The sequence below is a fragment of the Ceratina calcarata genome, unplaced genomic scaffold, assembly GCF_001652005.2.
Source record: "Ceratina calcarata isolate Rehan_Ccalc_2016 unplaced genomic scaffold, ASM165200v1 scaffold40.2, whole genome shotgun sequence".
Lineage (NCBI taxonomy): Eukaryota > Metazoa > Arthropoda > Insecta > Hymenoptera > Apidae > Ceratina > Ceratina calcarata.
This window is the reverse complement of record NW_017163422.1, coordinates 681379-706577: the sequence shown is the minus strand read 5'-3', so window position 1 is coordinate 706577 and position 25199 is coordinate 681379. Positions and strand designations below refer to the sequence as shown.

The 25199-nt window shown below is 35.0% G+C and overlaps 5 protein-coding genes and 1 non-coding gene across 11 annotated transcripts; 3 read left to right on the top strand and 3 right to left on the bottom strand.

The window, feature by feature from the left end:
* Positions 1-138: 138 nt before the first annotated feature.
* Cth (Cystathionine gamma-lyase) lies at positions 139-2350 on the bottom strand. Of its 2 annotated transcripts, XM_018027107.2 has the most exons (8): positions 2014-2350; positions 1704-1839; positions 1344-1631; positions 1120-1254; positions 904-1039; positions 690-842; positions 452-617; positions 233-377 (listed from the first exon to the last, which is right to left on the bottom strand). In XM_018027107.2, the coding sequence occupies exons 2-8, from the start codon at positions 1836-1838 to the stop codon at positions 233-235; spliced, it is 1158 nt and encodes a 385-aa protein (XP_017882596.1). In that variant the 5' UTR covers position 1839; positions 2014-2350. The 2 variants fall into 2 exon arrangements, with proteins under 2 accessions (XP_026670620.1, XP_017882596.1); XM_026814819.1 differs by lacking the exon at positions 2014-2350 and having other exon boundaries at positions 139-377; positions 1704-1838.
* Positions 2351-2494: 144 nt separating this feature from the next.
* Positions 2495-5611, top strand: LOC108626445 (transmembrane protein 59-like). The gene is made up of 4 exons (XM_018027105.2): positions 2495-2741; positions 2829-2949; positions 3153-3436; positions 3525-5611. Exons 1-4 carry the CDS (start codon positions 2598-2600, stop codon positions 3852-3854), a joined length of 879 nt encoding a protein of 292 aa, XP_017882594.1. The 5' UTR covers positions 2495-2597; the 3' UTR covers positions 3855-5611.
* A 12-nt stretch (positions 5612-5623) lies between these two features.
* Lint-O (L(3)mbt interactor in ovarian somatic cells) lies at positions 5624-10528 on the bottom strand. 2 transcript variants are annotated; one of them, XM_026814818.1, is made up of 6 exons: positions 7912-10528; positions 7235-7761; positions 6946-7156; positions 6758-6867; positions 6316-6690; positions 5624-6234 (listed from the first exon to the last, which is right to left on the bottom strand). In XM_026814818.1, the coding sequence occupies exons 1-6, from the start codon at positions 8372-8374 to the stop codon at positions 6088-6090; spliced, it is 1833 nt and encodes a 610-aa protein (XP_026670619.1). In that variant the 5' UTR covers positions 8375-10528; the 3' UTR covers positions 5624-6087. The 2 variants fall into 2 exon arrangements, with proteins under 2 accessions (XP_026670619.1, XP_017882593.1); XM_018027104.2 differs by having other exon boundaries at positions 7235-10528.
* Positions 10529-12091: 1563 nt separating this feature from the next.
* On the bottom strand, positions 12092-17431 carry LOC108626459 (uncharacterized). 3 transcript variants are annotated; one of them, XM_018027126.2, is made up of 8 exons: positions 15167-17431; positions 14999-15089; positions 13845-14845; positions 13321-13528; positions 13091-13252; positions 12719-12998; positions 12384-12651; positions 12092-12296 (listed from the first exon to the last, which is right to left on the bottom strand). In XM_018027126.2, exons 1-8 carry the CDS (start codon positions 16460-16462, stop codon positions 12231-12233), a joined length of 3372 nt encoding a protein of 1123 aa, XP_017882615.1. In that variant the 5' UTR covers positions 16463-17431; the 3' UTR covers positions 12092-12230. The 3 variants fall into 3 exon arrangements, with proteins under 3 accessions (XP_017882615.1, XP_017882616.1, XP_017882617.1); XM_018027127.2 differs by having other exon boundaries at positions 13342-13528; XM_018027128.2 differs by lacking the exons at positions 13091-13252; positions 13321-13528 and having other exon boundaries at positions 13892-14845.
* Positions 17432-17499: 68 nt separating this feature from the next.
* On the top strand, positions 17500-24845 carry LOC108626455 (lamin Dm0). 2 transcript variants are annotated; one of them, XM_018027121.2, is made up of 9 exons: positions 17500-17894; positions 20864-21176; positions 21252-21532; positions 21595-21789; positions 21868-22093; positions 22169-22390; positions 22470-22571; positions 23044-23102; positions 24031-24845. In XM_018027121.2, exons 1-8 carry the CDS (start codon positions 17500-17502, stop codon positions 23065-23067), a joined length of 1758 nt encoding a protein of 585 aa, XP_017882610.1. In that variant the 3' UTR covers positions 23068-23102; positions 24031-24845. The 2 variants fall into 2 exon arrangements, with proteins under 2 accessions (XP_017882610.1, XP_017882609.1); XM_018027120.2 differs by lacking the exon at positions 23044-23102.
* A 291-nt stretch (positions 24846-25136) lies between these two features.
* On the top strand, positions 25137-25199 carry TRNAV-UAC (transfer RNA valine (anticodon UAC)). Its single transcript has one exon. It is a non-coding gene; the product is annotated as a tRNA-Val (tRNA).

The following is a 25199-nucleotide window of genomic DNA, read 5'->3' as shown; positions in this document are numbered from 1 at the left end:
TTATAACGAAGTACGTAATGTTAATTCAAAGTAATAATGGTACAAATGCGCATAATCATAAGGATTACGTTTTGCATAAAAAAAGAAATAATGTAAAAAAACACTAGTATTGTAAGGTGTTTGTATATAAAAACTTAGTAAATTGATACAAAATTTGTATTTTTAATTTTAAAATATACATATAAGTGTATGTTTCAGTATCGTGAACATATTTTCCATTTTATAAATGTGTTCACTGACTAGCTTTAAGAGCTTGATCAAGATCATTTATGAGATCATGTTCTGCTTCAAGACCAACAGACAGTCGTATCAACTGGTCAGTAATGCCTAGTTCTGCTCTTGCTTCTTCAGGAACGGAAGCATGAGTCATGACAGATCTGTAAAAATAATTAAAAACGGTAAGAAAAATGTAAATGCGTGCATAGATCAGTTAAAATTTTTATTCACTTACGGTAATTCAGCGAGAGACTCATAGCCACCAAGCGATTCTGCCAATGAAAATATCTTCAATGCCTTTAAAAATTTATTTGAGTCACCTTTCAGATAAAACGATATCATTCCACTGTGACCCGTTGTTTGTTTAAGAGCAACTGCATACTGTGGATGCGACGGAAGATCTACGAATGAATTATTTTATTAAATCTGATTCATGAACAAATCATAATTATAATAGTTATCAAAATATGTACATGGATGAATAGCTTTCTCTACACATGGATGAGCTTCTAAAAACTTGGCAACCGCTAATCCATTTTTCATGTGTTGCTGCATTCGAAGTTCTAAAGTTTTTAAACTCCGATTCACCAGATAACAATCCATAGGTGATGGAACAACTCCCATAGCTGAAATAAATTCGCTATTGAATATTATAGTTAGAACAGAAAATGATAAATCAGATATTACCGTTCTGTAAAAATTTAATTCTTTCTGCAATATCATCTCTATTTGTAATCGATGCACCCATAATAACATCTGAATGTCCATTCATGTACTTTGACATAGAATAGATTACAATATCTGCACCTAAATCTAATGGTTTCTATAATGAAATACACACGGTCGTAATATAAATCCTCAATTAGAGTATCAGTAGTACTGCGTAAAAATCCTGTTTCTCACCTGGAAATAACATGTGAGGAACGTATTGTCAACTACTACAAGAATCTCAGGATTTTTCTTCTTTACTACTTGAGTAATGGCATCGATATCAAACACTTTGAGCAAAGGATTAGTTGGAGTTTCTAGCCAAACCATCTAGGAGCAGACATATAATTATATCTTTTATGTTTCCTAACTAATAGCAGACATATTTATTAACACATGAAACGAAACCTTTTTCATACCTTTGTGTTTGGTTTTATACTATTTATAATGTTATTTACATCTGACATGTCTACGAATGATGTTAGAATATTGTGTGTAGATAAACATTTTTGAAAGAAACGGTTTGTTCCTCCGTAAATATCATCTCCAGAAACGATATGATCCCCTGCTTTTAGTAACGCAGTTAATATTGTCGTAGCTCCCAAACCTGATGAAAAAGTATGTGCATACTTTCCATTTTCTAGAGCAGCTAAACATGTTTCTAAAACATTTCTCGAAGGATTGCCACTTCTACTATAAACGTAGCCCTGTGCACACGAACAGTTTACTGAAGAACATTAATTTAAATCACCAAGAATGTATGCACAGAGAAAACTTACTCTAGATTCTGTAGGCCCATCTTGTTGAAAGGTAGTAGACAATACAATAGGAGGTATTACTGAACCATGTTCCCATTGCCGTGGATCTTGGCCAGAGTGAATAGCTTTTGTTGAAAAACCCTCTTCCTTCGACATTCTATAAAATATGAAAGATTCAAATTAAAATTTTTTAATTAATGTAATATATATATGATGCATATACTATGTGCACGTGTATGCACGTACCATATTGAAGATTTTATTTTTATAGTATTTGAGATTAAAAAGCAACTTTATAATAAATACTCAAAATTTAATAAATATTACTTACTTCAGTTATATATTCTAAAATCACCTGAAGACAACAGATTCTGGTAAATAATTAAAAATGCATGCCAAATCTAAGACTTGGATGAAATGGTTGCATTTACCGGCATGTGATTCTCCTAGTGCTAATAATCCTGAATAATCCCATCCCATGCCATACGTGGCAGCTTTATATTAATAACAACACATTTAAGCCTTATATACATGATGACGATCATGTAATATACATTCACATACTTTGACAGTTTGATATCTATAAGTGAGTTTCATCATCGGAATTTATGTACTACTCACTGATATAAAAGAAAAATCTCAAATGATCGAAATTTTTGTTAATATCATCATTACATTTCAGATGTCAATCTAGCAGACGACGTGCGATCATTATAATTTCAAAACGTGATATTGTCTTGCTCTCATAGACGGCGAACAAGTCGTCCAATGGGATACGTTCCCACCATAATTAAATCGATATTTACTCGATTATTCGACGAGCTATCAACCTCTCGTGAAGTGAAGTTTCTTCGTCCGACGAATTATATTTTGATTGATAATCTGAACATCCTTGGTGAGAAGTAGCTGTCTGAAATGATAACGGGAAAAGAGATTGCATCATTGTTGTTGTCACTATGTTTTCTAAATCTTGCGTGCGGTGATATGTTGTACAGTCTCGTAAATCGAGAAGACCCTTGCATTAATTTGTGTGAAAAAATGCCGTTATCTTTCACCAATGTACGTGTTGTCTAAGGAACTATGTCTTCATACCATATACACTTATAAACGAAGGAATAAAATACGATGACATTCATTAATTTTTAGAGCAATTATGTTAATTCATGTTGCCAACGAGGGTGCCGATTTTTCAATTTGGTGGACTTACATTATAGCTTACGCTTAGAACCAAATAGTTTAAATGGTACAAGGGATGCCTGCGAAGCTTGTACGTAAAATGTATTAATACACTTTTGAGATAATTAAAGCTGTTATTTTTAATCGTAGAGCAAATATTAAATGACATGCATTTCATACAGTTGTTTATGTATGCTGATTCATTTGAAGATGTGCTTTTCATAAGAAATTTCATTAATGTTCTAATAAATACGATCTAAGGATTAATACAATCTAATACTTCTTTATTTACAGCATGTACAGAGGCATACGCGACACCACAAGACCGTTATGCATGTAGCACTGGCTGTGATTTTATGGCCAAGCAGCGTGTTTCAGATTTACTATCACTTTTTTCTGTAGCCATTTATGTAGAGGAAGGTGTGGATTCCAATGTATTTTTAATGTCACCTGATATGCCTGAAAATGATATTCTGAGTGACCCGGGCTTGCGAAAGGAACTTCTTCCAGGATGGTGGGATTTTAATGGATTTAAATTACCGCAAACATATATTAAAACTGTCCCATTAGATGCTGGGGTAAGTTCTTAATTTATATAATATTTATATTTATTGTTTAATAATAAATAATGTTAATCCGACTGTTTACAATGTGATAAAAATGTAGACAGTGGATTATGGTATACCATCAGACTACTCTGGAGAAAATGATCAATCAGCTTCATCGCCCGGATCTGATTGGGTTCAATGCACTTCAACACATATTGGGTTACCACTCTGGCTTTTAGTTTCTGCTATTGCAGCAGCAGCATTGTCTGCACTTTGGTTGTGCTTATATCCAGAGAAGCCTAATGATCCTTATAAGGAAATCCTTATTGAAAAGTCTGAGATTCCTCCAGCAGTTACAGTGTACATACCAGAAGTACCATTGCACAAGCAGCCTCCACCTAAGTATTTTGATACTGTAGATCCAACAGACATTAACATGAAAGTTTAGGTAGATATTATAATTCTATCATTTCTTTGATCAGTTTGAAAATTGTTTAAATTTCAGTGTATTAGTGCAGTTTTAAATAAACTGCATCTGTATTAAGTACAATAGGACTTTGTGAATATTACGATTATTCCGAAGTAACTGCACTTTCGGTTTTTAGTCAAATTATCCATAAGTACAAGATAAGCTTTTAAGATGATTCATGTAAAAACAAAGCCTCAGAGAATTAATTCAGGCTTTAAAAGAAGTATACAAAGATTAAAATCAAAATCGACAAAATATTTTCTGGATGAAATTTACGGTAACGTTTATGCTTGTAATGAAATTATTTTTTACGGAACAACATTGTTTTTATAGTAGAAACTTTTTTTATTATTCTTTTTCCAATGCATACATGACATAATTGAAGTTAATCCGTAATAAAACTTGTAAGATGAAAAAGGATGTGCACACATATAAGACTGCAAATTGCGTACTTTATTAGTAATTTAGTCAGGATTAAAAGCTTTTGTACTAACATATTATTTTTCTAAATATGATGTATGAATATAAAGAAGAAAAATTTAAATACTGGTAATCATTATGATAATTTAGAATGTTTCAGTATACTATTCTCGCATTGGTTTGGCTTCCTAATATCGAACATATATTTTGTATGCAAAACGAAATGGTATGATTTTTCTCAAAATATCAATATTACTAAAATCTATATGCTTTTGCGTTCTTTATATTCAACGTTATAGTAAAATGAAAGGTAAAGTTTAGATATCGTGGAGATAATAAAAGTTGATGGGAAGAAGATATACATACATATACGAAATTTATTTTGGGAACTTCTTTTCTATTCTCAGTTTCCAGTTTAAATACAAAATTAAAGAAACAAACATAGTACAATGCGTAGTTGAAAGAAACTTTGAAATGTTGGTGTACACGTCTCCATTCAGTGAAATTTGCGAATCCAGTATGATATATGATAATGTATCATGCGACTACGAGTATTGAAACACCATTCGGAACTTTCCCATAGTACATTTTAACTGCATTACACAGAAACATAAATTTGATATTTTCTCTTACTATATAAATTAATGTATAATTATAATATATAACCAATGTAAGACATTACTTGTAAACAGTTAAAAAGTATTATAATGTCTTCGTGTTAGAATATTCTAAAACATTAAATATGCAATTCTTCATAGTTTAATGTGGGACTGAAATTGAAGAGTCAATCATTTAATGATACATATAATTATGGCTGTTTACGTTATAAATTGATATTACTTTTATGTTAACGTAATGTTAAAATTATAAAATTTATGATGGTTTTAATTGAAGAAAGCACTAACGTAATCATGTTAAGAATGCAATGTTAAAATGACGCACGTTATTGTTATACCTTTCTTGATGAAATCTTGCGATGTAAATTGTATCAATTATTATTACAGGAATTGATTTAAAATATGTACTCCGGAAATATGTTTTTTTTTAATTCAAAATTGAAAAGAGTAAAGTGGAATTAATGGTCATTGCTTCAAAAGGAATTGTTAGTGCGTCACGAGAGCATAAGGGAAAATAAAGTTATATCTTTTTTTTGGTTTAACTAAATGAAATAATGTAAATATTAATACATTTAATGTATAAGAAAGTATATTTCAAACCAAAGTATCATGTTCCTTACATAAGATATTGCTAATTTACTGTATTATTAGTAAAAGTAAATGTTTGTTATCTCACTATACACTGTAAAAAATAAAAAAGTAATACAAACATATAGAAATAGTATTTATTCTTGTATTCCATATTCGAATTATCATCATTCAAACAGAACAATGTTTAGAGCCTTTTATGTGAAATATGAAGTTAATGCCAATATGTAACAAGTATTAGCACCCTTTCGAAATTTTGATCGCAGTTGTTGAACAGAAAATACTTAGCTATATTATACGAAGGGAGTCTTACATTTTAAGTTATTCAAACTATTTAGTCCAAAAATATTTATAAAGAAAACAGATCTATCCTTTTCAAATCATACCTTCTTATTTCCCATATTCTTAAGTTCTTTTATTATAAAGAATCAGGTTTTAAAGCTAAGACAACTACATTATATACAACTTGAAAAAGGATTTCGAGACTCGAAAAAATATTCTTACCCCGCAGATATATAAATCAATCTGTACAGTGTTAATATTTAATTGTGCTTAAATACTATTCTTATTCTAAGTACTCAAAATATTTACAGCCAATATAACTTCGGATCATCTCTCCGCACTTGTAACTTTAATACATGCCTATATATTTTCAAAGCTGGACCTAACAGTAAATCGAGCCCGCTCAAAACGTCAGATCTCTTCATCAGTAGTAAAGAATGACCATCGATGTCCTGTAACGTACAAATTGATGTATAAGATATTTAATAAAAATGTGCGCCCATATTAAAGAAAGTAAAAAAAATGGAAAGTACCTGTTGCCTGAACACCTCTGCTTCTTTTGGGAAAAGTCTTGCGAAATATTGATACACTTGGTCAGACGTCCAATCCGAAGCATCAGGTATATTTGGATCGATGCCATCTCTTGGAACGTCATCTTCCATAGTGTCAGAAGTTGCTCTGGCAGGTGAAACTTGCGGGCTTAAAACTGGAGGTAATGCAGGCGGATTTGATGGAGTATCAGGCCTGCTAGTAACCAGACTGATATTCTGGCTAATGTTGGTTTTATATTGCTTTTGGACACAGTCGTTACATTGCCATTTTGAATTCGATTTAGGAATTATTATTCGCGGTGTATGACAGTAATAATGATAAGCTTCGTCACAGGAGGAACACGTTGCCAGCGGACCCTGTAAAATTGCATTAATTTAATGAAACGGAAGAAAGTAATCATCGATTTTTCACTATCTTACTTACAGCATCTGAAGTTTCACAACACACTGTACAGCTCTTACAACGTTCGCATTGCCAACTGCTGCCTACTTTTTGAATCATTTCCTCTGGACTATAAATGCAACTCGGATGTGCTGTAAAGAAAGAAATGACAATTTATCGTTATGTAGATACATGTTAAAGTGTTATCCTATTATCGATTATAATAATACCTCGCACGGTACAATCCCGGCAAGCAACTAAGGTTTCTTGTTTTTCTTTGGCACACAGACTACATTGTCTACAAGGTCCATCTTTGATGACAGTTTTCAAAGTATCTTGAGGTTCTTGAGGTGCAGAAGGCTTATTCTGAGAACCTGGCTGCCTTCCACGTTTCCTTTTTACAAGATTATTGTCAGATGGGTCAAACACTTTTTTTGCTCTCTAAAAAAATAATATTAATTATTTAAAATACATATATAAGTTTAATTATGTAATCAAGATGAAGAAACATCTAAACACCTTTCTACGAGCACTACGAAAGCCACCGAAATTAGTGTTGGACGGTGTAGGTGACGGATTAGTGGAACTTCTTCCTGCGTCCTCATCTTCTCGTTCTTCACTAAGATGCCCTGTCTCTTCCCTCTTTTCTTTCTGCGAATTTGTTTCTTCTTTATTATCTTTTCGATAGTCCTCAAACTTGATTTCTATGTCCATAGGATCGTCCGTACGAACAAGCAGGCGCTGTTTACGCTCAGCCTTCGACGACCTTTTAAGGTTATGAGCCTGACCGTCCACATTTTTCGATTCTTCCTTCACATCCTTCGCAGAGGTCTCCAATGGTTCGTCTTGTGGTTCTTGATCCTTCACAGGATCTGACTCGATAGGTGACTTAACATTCTTATCCCTTCCCACAATTATCTCGTAACATTCCTCTTTCCTGATCTGCGGATCAGACTTAGGACTTGCTTGACGCGATGACCTCGGCGTATTCGATCTCGAGTCCGTAATTGTTAAGTTTTCTGACTCGTCGAAGTCGTATAAGCCACCTGTAGTAGACGAAACAGTTTGTAATTCTTTACGTCGCAGGTTTCCATTTTCGAGGGTGAAAGATTCTCGATGCGTTGACTCGGCGGTGGTTGTCATGTCAGACGTCGCCACCAGCGAGTAATTGCCGTTCGAGAGACGCGTCAAATTACCACTAGCCACTTCTTTTCCAAGGAAATCTTCTACCATCCGTCTCGAAGTAGGATTAGAAACACCATCGAGCAACTGCTCGATCAATCTATACGCTGGCACGCCTTGATCAAGGTAATCCGGCTCCTCGACAACGAGCTCGGCCACGGCACCCGCAACCATCCCGGAATTCAACTTTTCTTTCACAAAACCCTCCGGTCGATTTTTGTAAAGCTGCAACCGCGACCATTTCGAGGCGTTACGGTAACTGGTGTTACCTTTGTAGTCGACCTGTATGACTTTTTCCGCTTCGATCAACCGATGAAGATCGGCGATGGTGTCTCGTGCGTCGACAGAAAATTTCCGTAACAGATAGTTGCAAATCCGATCAGCGTCGGGTCGCGCCTTACGTCGACGCAATTGATCTATCGCCTCCAAAATTTGCTCCTCGTGCACTATCTGCGTTTCTACTCGATGTTGCTGCATTTTCTTACTCGTCGACTAAGCTCGTTGTACCGCGATAAAATATTTCACGATTTACGTTCAGCCGATGGTTTAAAACAGTACGCAACGAATTTAAATCGTTTCCACAGGATTTGTCGCACGTTTTCACTGTGTCCGATGCATTCGCACGTGATGTCATAACGGCCGGCGAGTATTCTTCAATGTAGTTGCGCGTCTGTATCCGCTTCTATTTTATCACTTGGTCGTCGGTTTACATGCGATCTTCATTCCCTTTTCGAAAATATTCTCTTCATGCTTGATCGTACGCGAAAGCTTTGCGTGCGAATAATATATTTCAATTTTCCATTCCCACACGTAAACGTTGAGAGCCGTCGATTATCATTTGAAATAATACGCAGATAAAAAGTCGATCATTCTTACGGTAGGAACAGTCCGCACCACTTCGTATCAAGCGCAGAATCGTTCTTACATATATATAAACAAGTTCGAGCAGCACGTTATTATAAAACCTCAGTATATTTCTACGTACACGGATCGTCTCGTTATTTTTTTCTTCTGCGAACGCGCTGTGACTTCGGCGAAGGAATTAACGACACAATCGTAGAACCATGTTAACGTGATGCAATATTATCGATTGCACGGATCGACGAAGTCAATAATGTGCGAAATCTATGGCGCATTTGGGACGCGCGAAATGTTCGCTGAAATGTTTCAACGTTTAATCACAGGACAAAGCGATTAAAGATGCGGTTCGAAGCCGAGAATACAATTGGATCACTTTCTAAACACGTCGTCCGCTATCGGGAAAGAATTTCGAATCGCGTACCGCGGTTACGCCGATCCATTGTTGGCACCGAAGCCGAGGCGGTGTACGGTGTACGTACGCGACGAGAGGCAATCTGACAAAGTCAGGTCGTCCGCCGCTGCTGGATCGAACATCGAACTGCAGCGCGACGCATTTCACACCCTTTGCACGCACATTCGACGTCAAGATATGTATGTAACTTCCTTCCGGTTAAAATTGTCGTGTGGCACGATTTCAAATTTGAACAAAATCGTTAATCGAGGTATCGCGGTACCGAACAAAGAGAACAGTGTCTGTATTGGTTGGAAATTGGTAGCCCGAACGTCTTTTGTTTCTATTTCGAAAATGCGCCGACCCTCGCACCGACGAATAATGCCTTCTTCACGGGAGCGAAACCGGGTATAACCGGGGAATAATTGCACTACATACGTGCCAAATAACCGTCGAACGTCTACACCAATCGTTGGCCAACATATACTTCTCTCTTCTCTCGACGATCGCCGTTCTTCTCTCCCGTACTGTCCGACAAGTTTTCCAGAGTGTTGGATCTCTCTGTTAAACGCGGCTCGCGACAGGCTACTCCGATATACGCGGCGATCAAACAGCGACGATTCCACGAGTCCACGGTCCTTACGAATGTGCATGCCACATTTACGTATCGTGCATACGTGTATATGTATGAGTACGTATACGTACCACGCGGGATATATCGCCGCCGGTTTGCCGTACCTTCCTCCTATGCGTTTCGCATATTATATGAATTGACACTGTGCACGAACGAACCACTCACTAATTATATTTCGATGATCTATCGTCTCTAGCGTGCAGCGGATGACACGCGGCAATTCCGAGAATGTCGATAAGCTCGGACAATTGTATAGCACAATAGCTACCGCAGCACACCACGAACCTGCAAGACGCGGTCTTTTCTCCGTACTGTGGCCTCGGCGCGCGCCAGCCTCTTCTCTTACTTCTCCCGGTTCGACCGGTCAAAAATCCGCACCTTTCGGGCACGATGTACCGCGCGTTACCACTTTAACGAGTCGTTCGTCTAAGTTTTTTTATCATTTCCAACGTCCTTCGGACACTTTCGCGAGCAATCGCGTTACACTCCAATGTAGCGCAACGCGCGGAGACGCGCTCTTTTTCTAGAGGCGGCCTCTCGTGCGCGCCGCGTTAGCTTTCCTCGTACCACAGAACGCCCAAAAAGATCGAACTCCGATGAAACCGTGACGCACTTCACCTTGCTGTTATTGTCACTTCCGGCGATCCTCTAAAAATCGTTTTACAATGCCGGCCGATTCCCTTCGTAGGTGATTTTTCGAGTTATTTCGAAGAGCGCCGAGCCGGGTGCGGCTACACGCGAGTGTGGACGGACCGCCGCTGGAGTACGGAGCACGCGGAGCGCACTTTTTGCGGGGACGAGTCCGTGCAGGTACGGCAATACCTTTGTCAGCGCCCTGCAAGGAGCCGGCTTCTGCGCATCACTTTCACTGATTCATTGTTCTCTCTCACAAGAATTTTTTCCTTCTTTTTAATACAGGATACCAACCTTTGATCGTACTGCCTTATCGTTTTTGTATCTTCTCGACTCATCCAACGAAGAAAGAACATACTTTTGTTCTTCCTTATTGACTCATTTTTGTGTGAAGCGTTTAGCAATTTTACCGTTATTAGAATGATTTCTTTTAATGCATTTCATTATATTGCGATGTACTTTTGAAATTTACCTATGATTTGATTTACCTACTGAGCGAAATAAAATACAATTATTCGCAAACTTAAATATCAAAACATAAGCAGAGAGGAACTGAGAGTGCTCACGGCCCAGGTTTCGGTGTCCCCAATTCGATGGTGCTGCCAAAGCTAAATTTTGCAGGAATCTGACACGTTCAGTTCAACGTTTAGCATTTACCAGAACCAACGAACAGAGACCTGCCCTGTTCATATACAGGGAACACAGGCGTTTTTCAGATCGTAATAAATTTGGTTTTGCCTCAATTAAAAAAGAATTAAATCCAATCTTTATTTCCGTAACCCCGTTTCTCCTCGTGTTCGAAGCTCACTTATATAGACAATGTCCTTACAATTATTTACAATTATTAACAATACGAGTGTGAACATTTCGTAATATTGGTTGGTCTTCATTACGTATTTGCTAGCGTTGAAATGGTTCTTTCGTTCCCTTATAAGTACATGTTAAACGTTGAACTGGGCAGGGCAGATCTCTGTTCAGTTGGTTCTTGTAAACGCTAAACGTTGAACTGGACAGAGCAGATCTCTGTGCAGTTGGTTTTAGTAAATGCTAAACGTTGAACTGGACAGGGCAGATCTCAATCCAGTTGGTTCTGGTAAATGCTAAACGTTGAACTGAACGTGTCAGATCCCTGCAAAAAATAGCTGGGGGCAGCACTAGTATGGGGAACACGCAAAACCCGGCCGTGAGCACTCTCAGTTCCTCTCTGACATAAGTATTCCTCTGGACGAATTTTTAGTCGTAATTTACGCATGATACGACACTGTGTCTGTGATTTTAGAAACGACCGTGAAGTCGTGAAGTATCGGTCTTTCCCGAGCGCTACTATCGATGTTCCCGGCCGAGAAGCTCTCTTTTAAGCCTGTTTTCAGATCGACGGATCTGACGCAACTGATCCTAAGTAAATCTTTGTATATACTTATATATAGCATATGAACGTTTAAATTCTATCGCTTTTTAATTACTGTTCTCTGTATTAATAATAATTCAATAAAAACGTTTAAAACAGATCTCTTTGAAAATATCGCATTTATTAAGAGCATTCTTTGATCCGAGGTACTGAACAAAGTATAAGATCAGTTGTTTTAATATTCAAGCCGAGAATTTGTTTATATCAGTACAGGGAGTACAGGGAAGATCCTAGGACTTATTTAAGCGAAAAATATGACAACCGTTGTACTATTGTTTCAAACATTTTATTGCAGAATAAAAAAAGTACAAAAAATGTAAATGTAGAAAAATACACGTTACAATAAACCTTGCATACGTTTAATAACACAACCATCATTAATTATACAATAACTTGCTTTTATAAATTAAATATAATTATTTTCTTTTTCCATCGCATTGGTGCCGAAACTGTGCCGCCGAAGTTTAGAGATCTGTTAACGAATAAATAGGAAACTTACGTTCATTAAACAAATTACTTGAATTATTAGATTAATCATTGCTCATCGTTTAATACATACCAAATTCATGGGTTTCACTTTATACGCGATTTTGTTACTGTCTTTTAATGGACTTTGTTGAGTTTCGATTTTTTTAAATGATATCGGTGAAGTCTTCTGTAACTTCGATGTTTTACACATCGTACGTTGCGGTGACACATGCATTCGCTCGTTTCTATTAAATTCAAGTGAAGAATGTAGTCGGTCCCTGATAGGAGGTGTCCTTGATCTTGGAATACCAGTTTCTTTTGATTGCTTAGGCGTTGTTCTTTTCGGAGATGGTAATTTACTACATTGTAAAAAAAATTCACTTTTCTCTTGTTAATTCCCTCAATATTATAAATTTAAATACATACCTTCGAGAACTATTGTTCATTGCTTTATTAACACTGACGCGTGTAGTTACCGGTGAAATTTCATAAGAGAAATTACGTTTCTTTGGACTAGTAGCTACTTTTGATTGAATTTTTTTAGCATCTTGAACGTCTGGAGTCGATGAAGCGACCGGTGTTGTAGATCGTGACTTCTTTGCCATAGAATCCTTATTTGCCGAATTAGGTGTACTACTAATTATTTTATGAGACTGAGGGGGTGTTATACTTCCGGTGGACGAAATTGTTTTCTTATTAAACGATTCTGCAAAAAGAATAAGTACAGTTGAAAGTGAACTAACATAATTGTTTTAATAAACGTGGGTTTATATACTTTTGAATTGACACAATTCGTACCTCTTCGTTGCATAATTCCGATAGGTAAAATAGCCTTCATTGGACCTTTTTTATTCACTACATCAGTGCCAATCTTTTTCTTTAACTTATTTTTAACTGTACTTATTACGGAAGGTTTCTCTTTTTGTATATCTAATACTGCAACTGCTTTCACTCGTGTATCTAAAGATAAGCATAATGAATTAATTTTATGTTTGTTACATGTGGCTGATAGGAAAGCAAGATATTACCTGTTTGGAATTCATTCTTACGTTTGATGAGTGTCTTATTTGTTGACGGACTGACAAAACCAGGATCACTAGGAAAACGTTTTGGTACCTGGTTCAATTGAGAAGTGCTTTTACTAGTAGACATCGATGAATTTAATTTGTTTCGCATTGGTAATGTTTGTGACACAGATATGCTTCTTCTAATAACATTTTTATTAACTGGTTGTTCCTAGAATAAGTTTAAGTAAATTATAGAAAGTTCCTCAAAGTTTATTACGCGTGTACGTTAGAACAACAGCGGTATAAGTTACATTTTTAAAGATCCTGAGATAATAATAATTTTGAATTTGTTACACGATGGACTTATTATGATATAGATTCGAGACAATATCGTTTGATGGCAATGAACAGTTAAATATTTCGTGTTAAATATAAATATCATAAGGCAATGTAACATTTATATCTAAATTTCTCGAGACGGAAATGTGTGACTTACAGTACTTGCATCCTCACGTACACGTACATTTCTGTAACACTATAAATACCTTTGATTCTAAATTTAAGCTTAATGTATTAGCTGATTGTAAAGTACCCAACGATTTCGATCTATTCTCAAACTTGGATTTTGGTTTCTTTGGAGTCTGTTGAATTTCTATGTGTGCATTGTTACTCTCTATATCATTATCAGTATTACAATTCCTAGAAGTAGCTTGTAACGCCTTCCTCAACTTGGTGACAATATCCTCGGTCGGATGCTCCTCTGTCTGGGCATATATTAATTTCCCAATATTTGCCAGAAGTTCAATTACCAATTTTTCATTTATTGAAGTATTTTTTTCCATTTTCAAAGCGGACTTTTCCTCAGAGACAATTTTGGAATTTGCTTTTTTTATTTCCTCAACATTTTCAATTCCAACATCTATTTCGGAGTTCGATTCAATATTTACATCATTCAAACTCTTTTGATTATCAGTAGATTTAATCATATCTGGATCATTGAAGTTCACGTATTCAAAAGATACCGATTCCTTAATACTTCCCATCGAACTACCAGTTAAGTTATCCTCTTGGCTATGTTCCATGGTACTTTCTCCTACATTTTTTATTATCTCCAAATTGCTGGACGATTTTTTTGGACTCTTTGCTAAATTATTCGTCACACTTAAGTAAGCAGTCAATAGTTCGGTATTAGTAACACAATTAACACCTAAAGTTTTTTCTAAATTTTCCACCAATTTGTTAGCTTCTATATTGTTTTCTGTTTTAATTAGCTTTTTAAGATCTAATAACAGTGTTGCTGCTGTGAGATGTTTTTCTGTATGTATAGGTTCGACAAGTTCCATTTCTAAATCTCTTACGTTTTCTTTATTCTTAAGTGAATCATTGCCTTTGTGCTCTGTAACTTTTGGTTCTTCCGATTTTGCATTATTTCCTTCAGGTGATACGGGCAACTCGATTAAATTGTCCACTGAGATCTCATCATCAAAGGCAGGTACTAACTCTGGCATCCACGAAGGACTGTTGGTGATGAGGTCATCAACGCTGGCTAAAATTCAAAACTATTTAATTATTCGACATATAAAAACATATTTAAACTATGCTAAATACTGATTATTTCAAAATCAATATTTTGTAATTGATCAACAGTATTGGTGTTTCACTACGACTATGAAGAAAATTGAATATGTCACAGACTTACATTCTGAATTAGTTTTTGAAGCAAATTCTTCAAAAGTTCTTGCGAGGTATTTTGCCTCTTTACGTATTAATTTATTAATTTTATTTCCTTCCTGCAATAAAGATACAACTTGATTAAAGAAAAATATATCTATAAGATAATTTTATGTACATACAGCAGAGAACTTACAACAAATACAGAATCCGTTGATGTGTCCGAAGTGGAACTACTACTACATTCGTTATTAGATTTAATGCCTGAAGTAAATAGATCAACATCTATTAACTTGTTATTTACATCAGATTTCTCAGTATTCCCTTGCAGAGATACAGATTCTTTAATACTACTAGGTGGACTACATGTATCATCTTTATTATTTACAAAATTTTCTGGAGTATACATCTCTGATGCTCTTATTCTAATTTTATTAAGTCTCTCTGCTAAATCACATATTGAAGTTCTGGTTGACACATTCAATGCTGGAGTCTTCATCAGTCTTTCTGATTTGTCTGAAGAGCAGCTTCCCAAAAATGATCTGTTCATGGTATCATCTGATACTATCGCTGATGAACCATTTATGCTAACCGTGGAAGAAACGGAATTTAATTTCGGTATGGACGAAATATTTGATAAACTTGAAAATATAGAACTTCCACTACGACTCTTCAAAAATCCTTCATTTAAAAAATCCACTGAATTTTGTTGCTCATTAGATACATTACTCCTGTTGATCAAACCAACTTTTGGAGGTTCTACCAACGAGAAACAATTTAAATAACATGACTTTTTTGGCGATAATGTGTCTCCGTGTGAAAGAGAACGCCTAACTTTTGGAACTTTTAAAGTTGCAGACAGGATTTCATTGTCTTTCATATCTCCTAAAGTTGATTTCATCTGTATCTTATCTTGTTCTCCGTTTCCTTCAAATAACGTATCATTCATTCCAGATTGGCTTAAGATGGATGAATCCATATTTTCAATAGTAATGGTAGGTACAGCACCGTCGGATTTTAAATCATTATTCAATATATGATTCTTCTTCACATTTACCCCAATATTTTCATTAGATGCCTTAATGGTAATCGCATCTTTCTTGTTCAGAACACTAGTAAGTAAAAACTCATCTAATGTTCTGTGCCTCTTTAATTTTTGATAATGTACTTTTTTCTTACGATTAGAATTATCATCTGAATATCTTTTTGAAGAAGGTTCCTCATTATATTCCTCACTCTGTGCTTTTTCTAAGATCACTTCAAAAGGATCATCCTTCTTCTGGATATATTCTGTAATTTTATGTAACACATTATCAAAAGGATTATTATCCAAACTCTCACGTTTCCCTGTTATCAGAGAACTTGATCCATCTTTTCGGAGATTACTGTTATTGCCTCCGGTATCGGTAGGAATCGGTATTAAAGGCGAAGCAAGCTTTTTCCCCAACAGATCGTTTCTGTCAGGGCTAGTTAAATCTATAAGGTCACACATTTTTATATCAAGTTATTTGTAACGTCCACAGTCGTTTCTCCCGATATAGTATTATAATCTTTTTAAGTATCGTATCGCCTCATAGAAACGTATTATAATTTCATTATTCGCGAAGAATGTTGTCATAAATTGTGACTATGCAAATTGCTATCCCACAAATGCATTATTTCTCAATATTTATTCGTTCCTTCTAAACATCAACTTTTAAAAATTGGTTTTAAATATATAAATTATTTTATAACATTCACGCCTTCAAACATATTAACGACAACGAGTAATAACGTCCAACAACTGCCACTGCCGCTACCACTACTATCTCAGACATTTTAAAAATCTCGACATCAACGATCTCTTTCGGCCAAGTATCATATTATGTACTACGTTATTCAAAATATTTTTAAGCAAATGGAAGAGGAATAAATATAATACAAACGCACGAAACAGAAAAATGTTGAGACAAAGCATTTCTTTCTCGGTTGTTACATTTCCCAGCGTTCACATAGGAAATCATTGCTAGGAAGTGAATCAATATTTCTTTTCGATGTACATTCAGCAAAATCGTTCCTCTTGAAGTTTAAAATTTCTACATGCAATTCATTCGGTTTCTAAACCATTATTAAGTTCAATTTATGTTAAAAATCTTCAAATTCCGGTGGTAATCGCGTCTTCGAAGATTGACGCGGTTTGATAACGAACGATGCTCTTTTTATTGGTGCGCCGGTTCAGGAAACGGTGCAGAAAACGGTATCCGATTGGTAGAGGAAGTTTGTATACACATGAATGTAACCTATCACGTAACTCTATTGCGTTTATGCTAACGGGATATAAAGGTGCATGTATGGAGGTTGCTTCGTTAACGTTGGCGTCACTACCAAACAGTTCTTCCGTTGAGCGAGACAGTGAGATTTTCGCCTCTGGTAGTCTTTTAACCGCTAAAAGCGTCTTTCCCGGGTACGGTGTCAGTGTGTATTAAGTTGATGATTTGATAGTGCCTGGGCAAGTGCTAGTGCAATAAAGTAACCGATTATCGTAAAAAGATGGCAACGAAGGCGGCTAAGAAGACCACGGCGACGAGCTCGAGTACCACCGAGCGTACATCGCAATTTAGCACATCAACGCCGAGACCATCGAGTCCCCTGAGTCCGACCCGGGTCACTCGTTTACAAGAAAAACAAGATCTACAGAATCTCAATGACCGACTGGCTTGTTACATCGATAAAGTGCGGCAGTTGGAAGCCGAGAATTCCAGGCTTACGCGGGAGGTACAGACGGCGCAGGAGACTATCACCCACGAAGTCTCCACCATAAAGTCTATGTACGAACATGAATTATCGGATGCAAGGAAATTGTTAGACGACACTGCGAGGGAACGTGCGAAATTGGAGATTGATACCAAACGACTGTGGGACAACAATGAAGAACTTAAGGCGAAGTAAGTAATTTCATTTTCTGATTCAACTTGCCTTTTCGATCAATGATAACGTGTCTCGGAGATGTGAATCGATCCAATAACGATCTAAAAATGGAAGTGACCGAGACTCGTATTTTTTACGAGTTTTATTCATAATTAGCGCGGTTGATGTTGTAGTAGCGATTCTCTGTATGCGTGCCTTGATGCTTGAATTATAGTTTATATTGACCATTTTTTTTTATCATTTCTTGAATCGTATTATTTATGAATGTTACGGTATGCCCCAAATATCAGAATGAATTGAAATTTTAGGTGTGGGGGTAAAATAAACCTGTGTGTAACATTTTATCCATGAGTCTTCATTAGTTTTTGAGATATTGATTAAAAATTTTGTGCAATGCGTCTGTAAAATATACAGACGGAACGCATGTGTTTTTGGTGTATTTGTACGTATGGTAGTCAAGTAGCGTCGGTGTAGAAGTGGTCACCCGTCAACTGTTGAACATCCGATGATGGTTCAAGTTGTCCAAAATTTCAATCTTATCAAAATTAAAGGTGACTCCCTTAAACTAAATATTTACCCTCAATGTATTGCTTCGAAATAATTAGATTTTCATATTAAAAATATTACTTCCCACCCCTTCCTAAAAATTTATTAGTTCATTCTGATGTTTGGGTCATATCGTACTACAGCCTTATTTCTCTATAATTAAAAAATTAATTATAAAAAGCGATGAATCACGCGAATAAAGAATACACCGATCTGATTCAAACCTTAAAAGGGTATAGCAGTAATTACTGTGCTACCACTCGTTAACATTTTCCTGGAAAGAATACAGTAAAAACTACCGAGTGCTGTTTAGAACCAGAACAAAAATACGAAAATGCATCACCCGTACGCTACGAGGAATTGAATTATAACGGAATGGATTTTCAAACTGCATAGTACATTAAATGATGCAAATATTATCTTTTAATAATCCATATTTTTAGAATACTGTAAGATAATGAAATCCAGATCTTTTACTCTTTGAATTTATATTAATACGATTCTCAACTGGCCATTTATAAACTTATTTGGTTAGAGTAAGTTAGATCATACCATAAATTAAAATATGATGTCATTCAAACAATTTCATTGTAAGAAAATAGTGAATCAAATTTGTGTATTAAATATCCTAGTTATTTCTAATAACATGAAGTAATCATGTGAATTAAATTATATAGATAATTATAAATGTATAATAATGATGTATAGTTTATCGATAATTCACGAATTTGTATATTTCTATTTTTTATTATGATCAATTACATGTGTATATTTCTGGAATAGCTGTTTCAGTTATGTGTAACAGTTAATTATAATAACATGCAGCTGGTTGCATTGCGTATATATTTAATGAAACGTTATAACAAACACGTTAAAACAATATAAATTTATTGAATCTCAAAATGAGATTTCGTCTTTGCTTAAATTCTACAGAGTATAGGTATCTCATTGAATATTAAATATCATGCATACAGGTATACTTGCTCCAAGGCTGGTTATACATATATCCAAAGCGTGAAAGGAATGTAGTATACTATCACAGTAGTATACTAAACGTGATAGTGATTCATTCATCAAATAGGCGAATTTATTACGAACAGCATACTAGATAATGATATTACGAATGATGTGTCATCTAACTGTTATTTTACTTTGTAAAAGTACTAGTGCTGAAAACTTCAATACTTTCCTCAGAAAATGATACACTGTGTATATGTTCGTTCAATATAAACAATGTGTTCAATAAACCATTAGACGGTATCTTCTGAATCAGATATCAGATTTGGCGATTTATCTTATCGATGGATCGTGACGTATAGTCATATTATCAGGTGTCGGTGAAGACCCATTCATAGAATTGGCCAAAAAATGTCGAGATATTTGGGTGTGCCTAAACTTGAAACGTGACGTTACTACGAGCGGTTGCGTCACGCTTACTATGCGGCGGTGATGTCATCTTCAACCGCATGTATAACCTCGACTGAAAACATTGACCTCCTTTCGAACAAGCGTTGAGCAATCGATAAAATTACGAGTAAAAACGAGAAACGGATGGGAAATACATATTATCCTGCTCTCAGATTTGTAAAATGAGAGATAAAAATGATCAAAGAAATAATACATACATATGCATATTTAGGCATTATTACAATTTATTTAATTAACGTTAAAATCATACCGTTCAGGATTTGTCTTTACTCTGCTTTTTATTCAATTCAGATGATTGATCAAAATTTATGAATTTGTTGAGAGAGTCTTATGTAGGCATCATTTTTATTGAAGTTTTACCTTCGCTATAGTACTATGACGAACACTTCTTGCGATAATTGAAAGCAATTTTATAAAACGTGCCGTTGTTATCGGGACGATAAGACCGCGTGTAAAGCGTAAATGTAGCCAACCTTGCACGTATGGTTTACAAAAAAGGATTCCTTATAAAATGGAACGTGTGTCCTCGTATTAAAATACAGACTCGGCAGTTTTTTAAGAAACAATTTCGTCATGTATAAAACTGATGGGCAATCTTTTCCTCTTTTACCTCTAGTTTTGTCTCATTTCTTTTGAATCAATGTTATTTGTTTATTTTGTTTAAATGTCGACATGTGTGATCGTCAGTTGTAAAGTTTTAAGATAATGAAATATTAAGATGCCTTGTGAAGCTTCGCAGTAGAAAATAAAATTCTCGATGTGGGTCGTTGCCTGAAATAGAAACACGAAAGCTTACCTCTTCATTCCGACTACGGAATGTCGTAAACTATTCAGATTTTATCATCGAATTTATTATACATATAGTGTGAAAAAATTGTATTGTATAACCGAAAGACAGGTAATTTTAACATATGAATAAAACTGATACGTAATTGTTTCATACTCCTATTTTTTTAACGTAACATTTACTATGTATGGTTTATTATATTTTGCAAATATTTTTAATTATCAGGTTGGAAAAGAAATTGCTGGAGCTGCAAGTTGCCGAAAGAAATGCAACGTTGTATGAGACGCGCTGCCGTGATTTGCAAACACAATTTAATCAATCTGAGGCAGAGCGTAAAAAGGCAACTGAGAAAGCGAGAGGACTTGAACAAGAAAATGAAAAGTTGAACGCAGCATTGGAAGATGCTCGTAAACATCTAGCGGAGGAGACGTTACAACGTATTACCCTCGAAAATAGTATTCAAAGCTTGAGAGAAGAAGCCAGTTTCAGGGATCAGATGCAGCAACAAGTATTAACAGAGACACGCACAAAGAGACAGGTTCGTATGAATGCAAAAGAAATACGATTATGCTCACGTAATGTCTTGTAAACGTTTATTTATATTTTATCTTAGATCGAAATATCGGAGATAGATGGTCGCCTCGCCGAACAATACGAAGCTAAGTTGCAACAATCTTTACATGAATTACGCGAACAATATGAAGCTCAGATGCGAGCTAATAGAGAGGAAATAGAATTGTTATATGAAAATAGGCTTAAGATGACAGCTCAGAATCAACGTAACAGTGGAGCAGCAAGTTTAGCTGTTGAAGAATGTAGACAAACCATTGATAAGCTCAATCGAAAGATTAATGAACTCGAGGGAGCAAATGCGACTTTCAACTCGCGGATAAGGTAATTTCTAACGGATTAATTGAATGTGTATGTTGTAAATTGAACGTTTCAATTGATTACAGAGATTTAGAAAACATACGCGAAAATGAGAAGATCCGTTACGCAGAAAGTATAGCAGCTTTGGAATCTGAATTAGCACGCATACGCGAGCAAATGTCTCAACAGCTACAGGAGTATCAAGATCTCATGGATATTAAGGTTGCACTTGATTTGGAAATAGCTGCGTATCGAAAACTTTTGGAATCTGAAGAAGCAAGGTAATTGTACCAATTAAAAAATATGTAAAATTTCGGACTAATCTATGTGCATATATATAAAAATGAATTTATTTGCAGATTAAATATCATGCCTCAATCAAGCTCAGCAGGATCTAGTGGTAGAACTACCCCTTCGAGATATACACCATTGAGAGGTGGAAAAAGGAAACGCACTCTGTTGGAGGAAAGTGAGGAACGTAGCAGTACTGATTACAGTGTATCAGGAACATCTAGAGGAGATATAGAAATCGCAGAAGCTGATCCCCAAGGACGATACGTAAAGCTTACTAACAAAGGCAACAAGGTATAATACTAAGTATCAAATTACATATAATTTCTACGAGGACATATATTAATCCTACGTATATTAATTTTATAGGAAGTAGGACTCAGTGGATGGCAAATTATTCGTAAAGCTGGTTCTTTGGAAACAGTATTCAAGTTCCATCGTACTGCGAAGTTGGAAGCAGGTGGCAATGTAATGGTTTGGTCATCAGATATTGGTGCCACACATGAGCCACCGTCCAACATTGTAATGAAGGGTCAAAAATGGTTTACAGCAGATACCATGACAACTGTACTACTTAACAACGAGGGAGAAGTGAGTTTTAGATTTCGATTTTATACTATTTGTTTAAATGTACGTGAGCAACGTTCTTATTGTTTTAATATTTAAACAGGATATGGCTACTTCAGAGTGTAAAAGGCAACAGTTGTCTAGATCTGTTTCTCGGCATAGGGATTTGGGTTTTCGGCCTTCTGAAGAGCTCCATCATCAACAGGTACGTTCATGATCTCTCTGAGTGTAATACAAACATAAAAATAAATATTAACGATTGAGGATATAAATTAAATTGTATGTTCGTTGTTTTTATATAGATTTCTTCCTTTTCTGAAAGAGGTGTTCAAAAATGTGTTTTTGTTTTTTGGGCAATATTAGTATTGTCTTGTTTTTCAAGTACTTTAATGTATTTTTTTATAAACGACCATTTCAATGACGACATTAAAGATTGAAATAGAGAATGATCTTTCAAAAATTTCCTTCTTATTTTGTCTTTTTAATAAATTTTGATTACGAAGACAATGTGGCTATGAAACATTTCGATTTTCATTTCATTTATCGATATATCAATTTTCTTTATTTTACTCGTGTTTTTTGTTTAAATTAATTTTACTGTTAGATATAGTATCATAATAAGTACGAAATAAATGACATCGGGATATGTGTTATCAACGTATCTTCTTATTCCATAGAGAAGACATCTCTACCTATATTAAGTAGGCGAGCGAACGGTTCTGATGGGTCAGTTTATGTAAGTTGTTTTCAACTTATAGAACGTCGAAATAGTCAACGATGATTATCACTCGCGCTTCAAGTAAAAGAAATTATTTCGCTTTGTTTTTCTTCTTCACAGCATCTTATTTTCATGCTCACGCCTGACTAAAACTTCATGAGTGTTAAAAATAATGTAATCTTCTGATTAAGTATAAACATCTCATTAGTTAACCACATTGTCTTTATGATACATGTCCAGATAATAAATTTTTCATTGTATGTATAAGCATACAGTCTGTCTTCCACATAGTTTTTTTATCATTAGCATTGTTGTTACGACAGTGCTAGTGATGTATGATCATTAATTTTATTTATGTCAATGTAAACTATTAACCAGTAGTACACATTATTTTGCTAAATTTACAGGGATCAGTACTTTCTTATACAAAAGAATAAGGAAGGAAAGATAACAGTTGTCCATTTATGTTTATACAGAGCTTATTAAGTATTTTGTTGTTTTGATGCATGTTTAAATACTTTTTAATATAAAGAATTTAACACGGAATAAAATAGTTATATTCTCTATCGGGTAAAAATATTTTTCACATGATAATGTAATTTCATTAAATAATTTTATCCTGCATTAGTCGATTTGTTTAAAAAATATACATCATTCGCTAGATTCTATTTACAGAATAAAAAGAAAAATATGCGGATCAGAGATTTCGTTTGCGCGTGTATACTTTGCACACGCGAAAAACTAATTGGAATCAGTAAATTTGCATCATTCATAAGTCTCTTATTAAAAAATTAACATTCATTAATATTGGCTTAAGATTCTGTAACTAATGATTGATGGATAATGTATATAAAAATGTAATACAAGTACATCATGCTATTTGGGTTCATTAAGTGGTGTTTCAAGAGTTCCTTTACATAAATACAATGTATTTTCTTTGTTCCAGGGTGACCCCCGAGGAGAGGAATTTTGTCGCCTTATGTGAACATAAAGCTACCTTAAGATTTCTAACAGCACGTTCTGAAAATGCTTGAGAAAAACATGTGAGAGCCACGTTTATGAAATCGAGTCACCGAAGTTTTATCAATATAAAGAATTCGTATAACGATATCGATGATATATTTTGCTTAAGAAAATAATAAAGAAGAGATTAAAAACAGAATTCACAACCACATGTTAGTACTTTATACTTCTAGGAATATGTGCAACACACGAAAAGAAACTGTTCTGTAATATAATGTTTCAAATCAAACTTAACCGAGAGTTTCACGATGATTGAAACGATTTATTGCATTTACGTAGTTGCACTTCGTACAAAACTTATTTGCCCGTTACATCAGAGTTACTACTTTATATGGGATTAAGAGTTCGAATAATCATTTCAGCGAGATTTATAACTATTTTTGGCATACCATTTGTTTCTTCCCTAGTCGTTGTCGTGCCTTTTAAAATACAAAGAAAAGCAAAAAACAAAAGAAACTTTTGTTCTTAGTAGATAATATTTATTTTTAAGTACAAACCCGGATGCATCAGGAGCAATGGTGTCGTATGGTTTTATTCATTCAATTGACAGAAACTTATTTTTTGACGCGTATACTACAACATATTGGAGTTTCTCGTTAACTGATACGAGAACGATAAAAAGTTATGTTCAAAACAAAATCTGTATCTGCTCCGTCATCCGGAACATCATTTTGTTAATTGTATTCGACTTTATACCATTTATACCAATAAAAAAGTATCTATTATTAACCATAAAAATGCGTTTATTCATAATCTATTATCCACTTCTTAAGACCTAATTCGGGAAACGAATATTTCGTATCCATTGCACAAATACCTCTGCATTTATTTATATTGTGCTTGCCATCTGTAGCTAATCTGAGTACATTAATACATACGTCCTGATATAGTATTTTTATATAATTACTCATTACATTTTTTGCTAGAATTAGAATTTCCATTTTAATTAAAAATATGTATTTTATTGCAATATATTAAAAAAAAATCGATATAGAAGAATTTTTATTATTATGAGAGACGTTAACACCAGGTTTCGTGGTGTAGCGGTTATCACGTCTGCTTTACACGCAGAAGGTCGCCGGTTCGATCCCG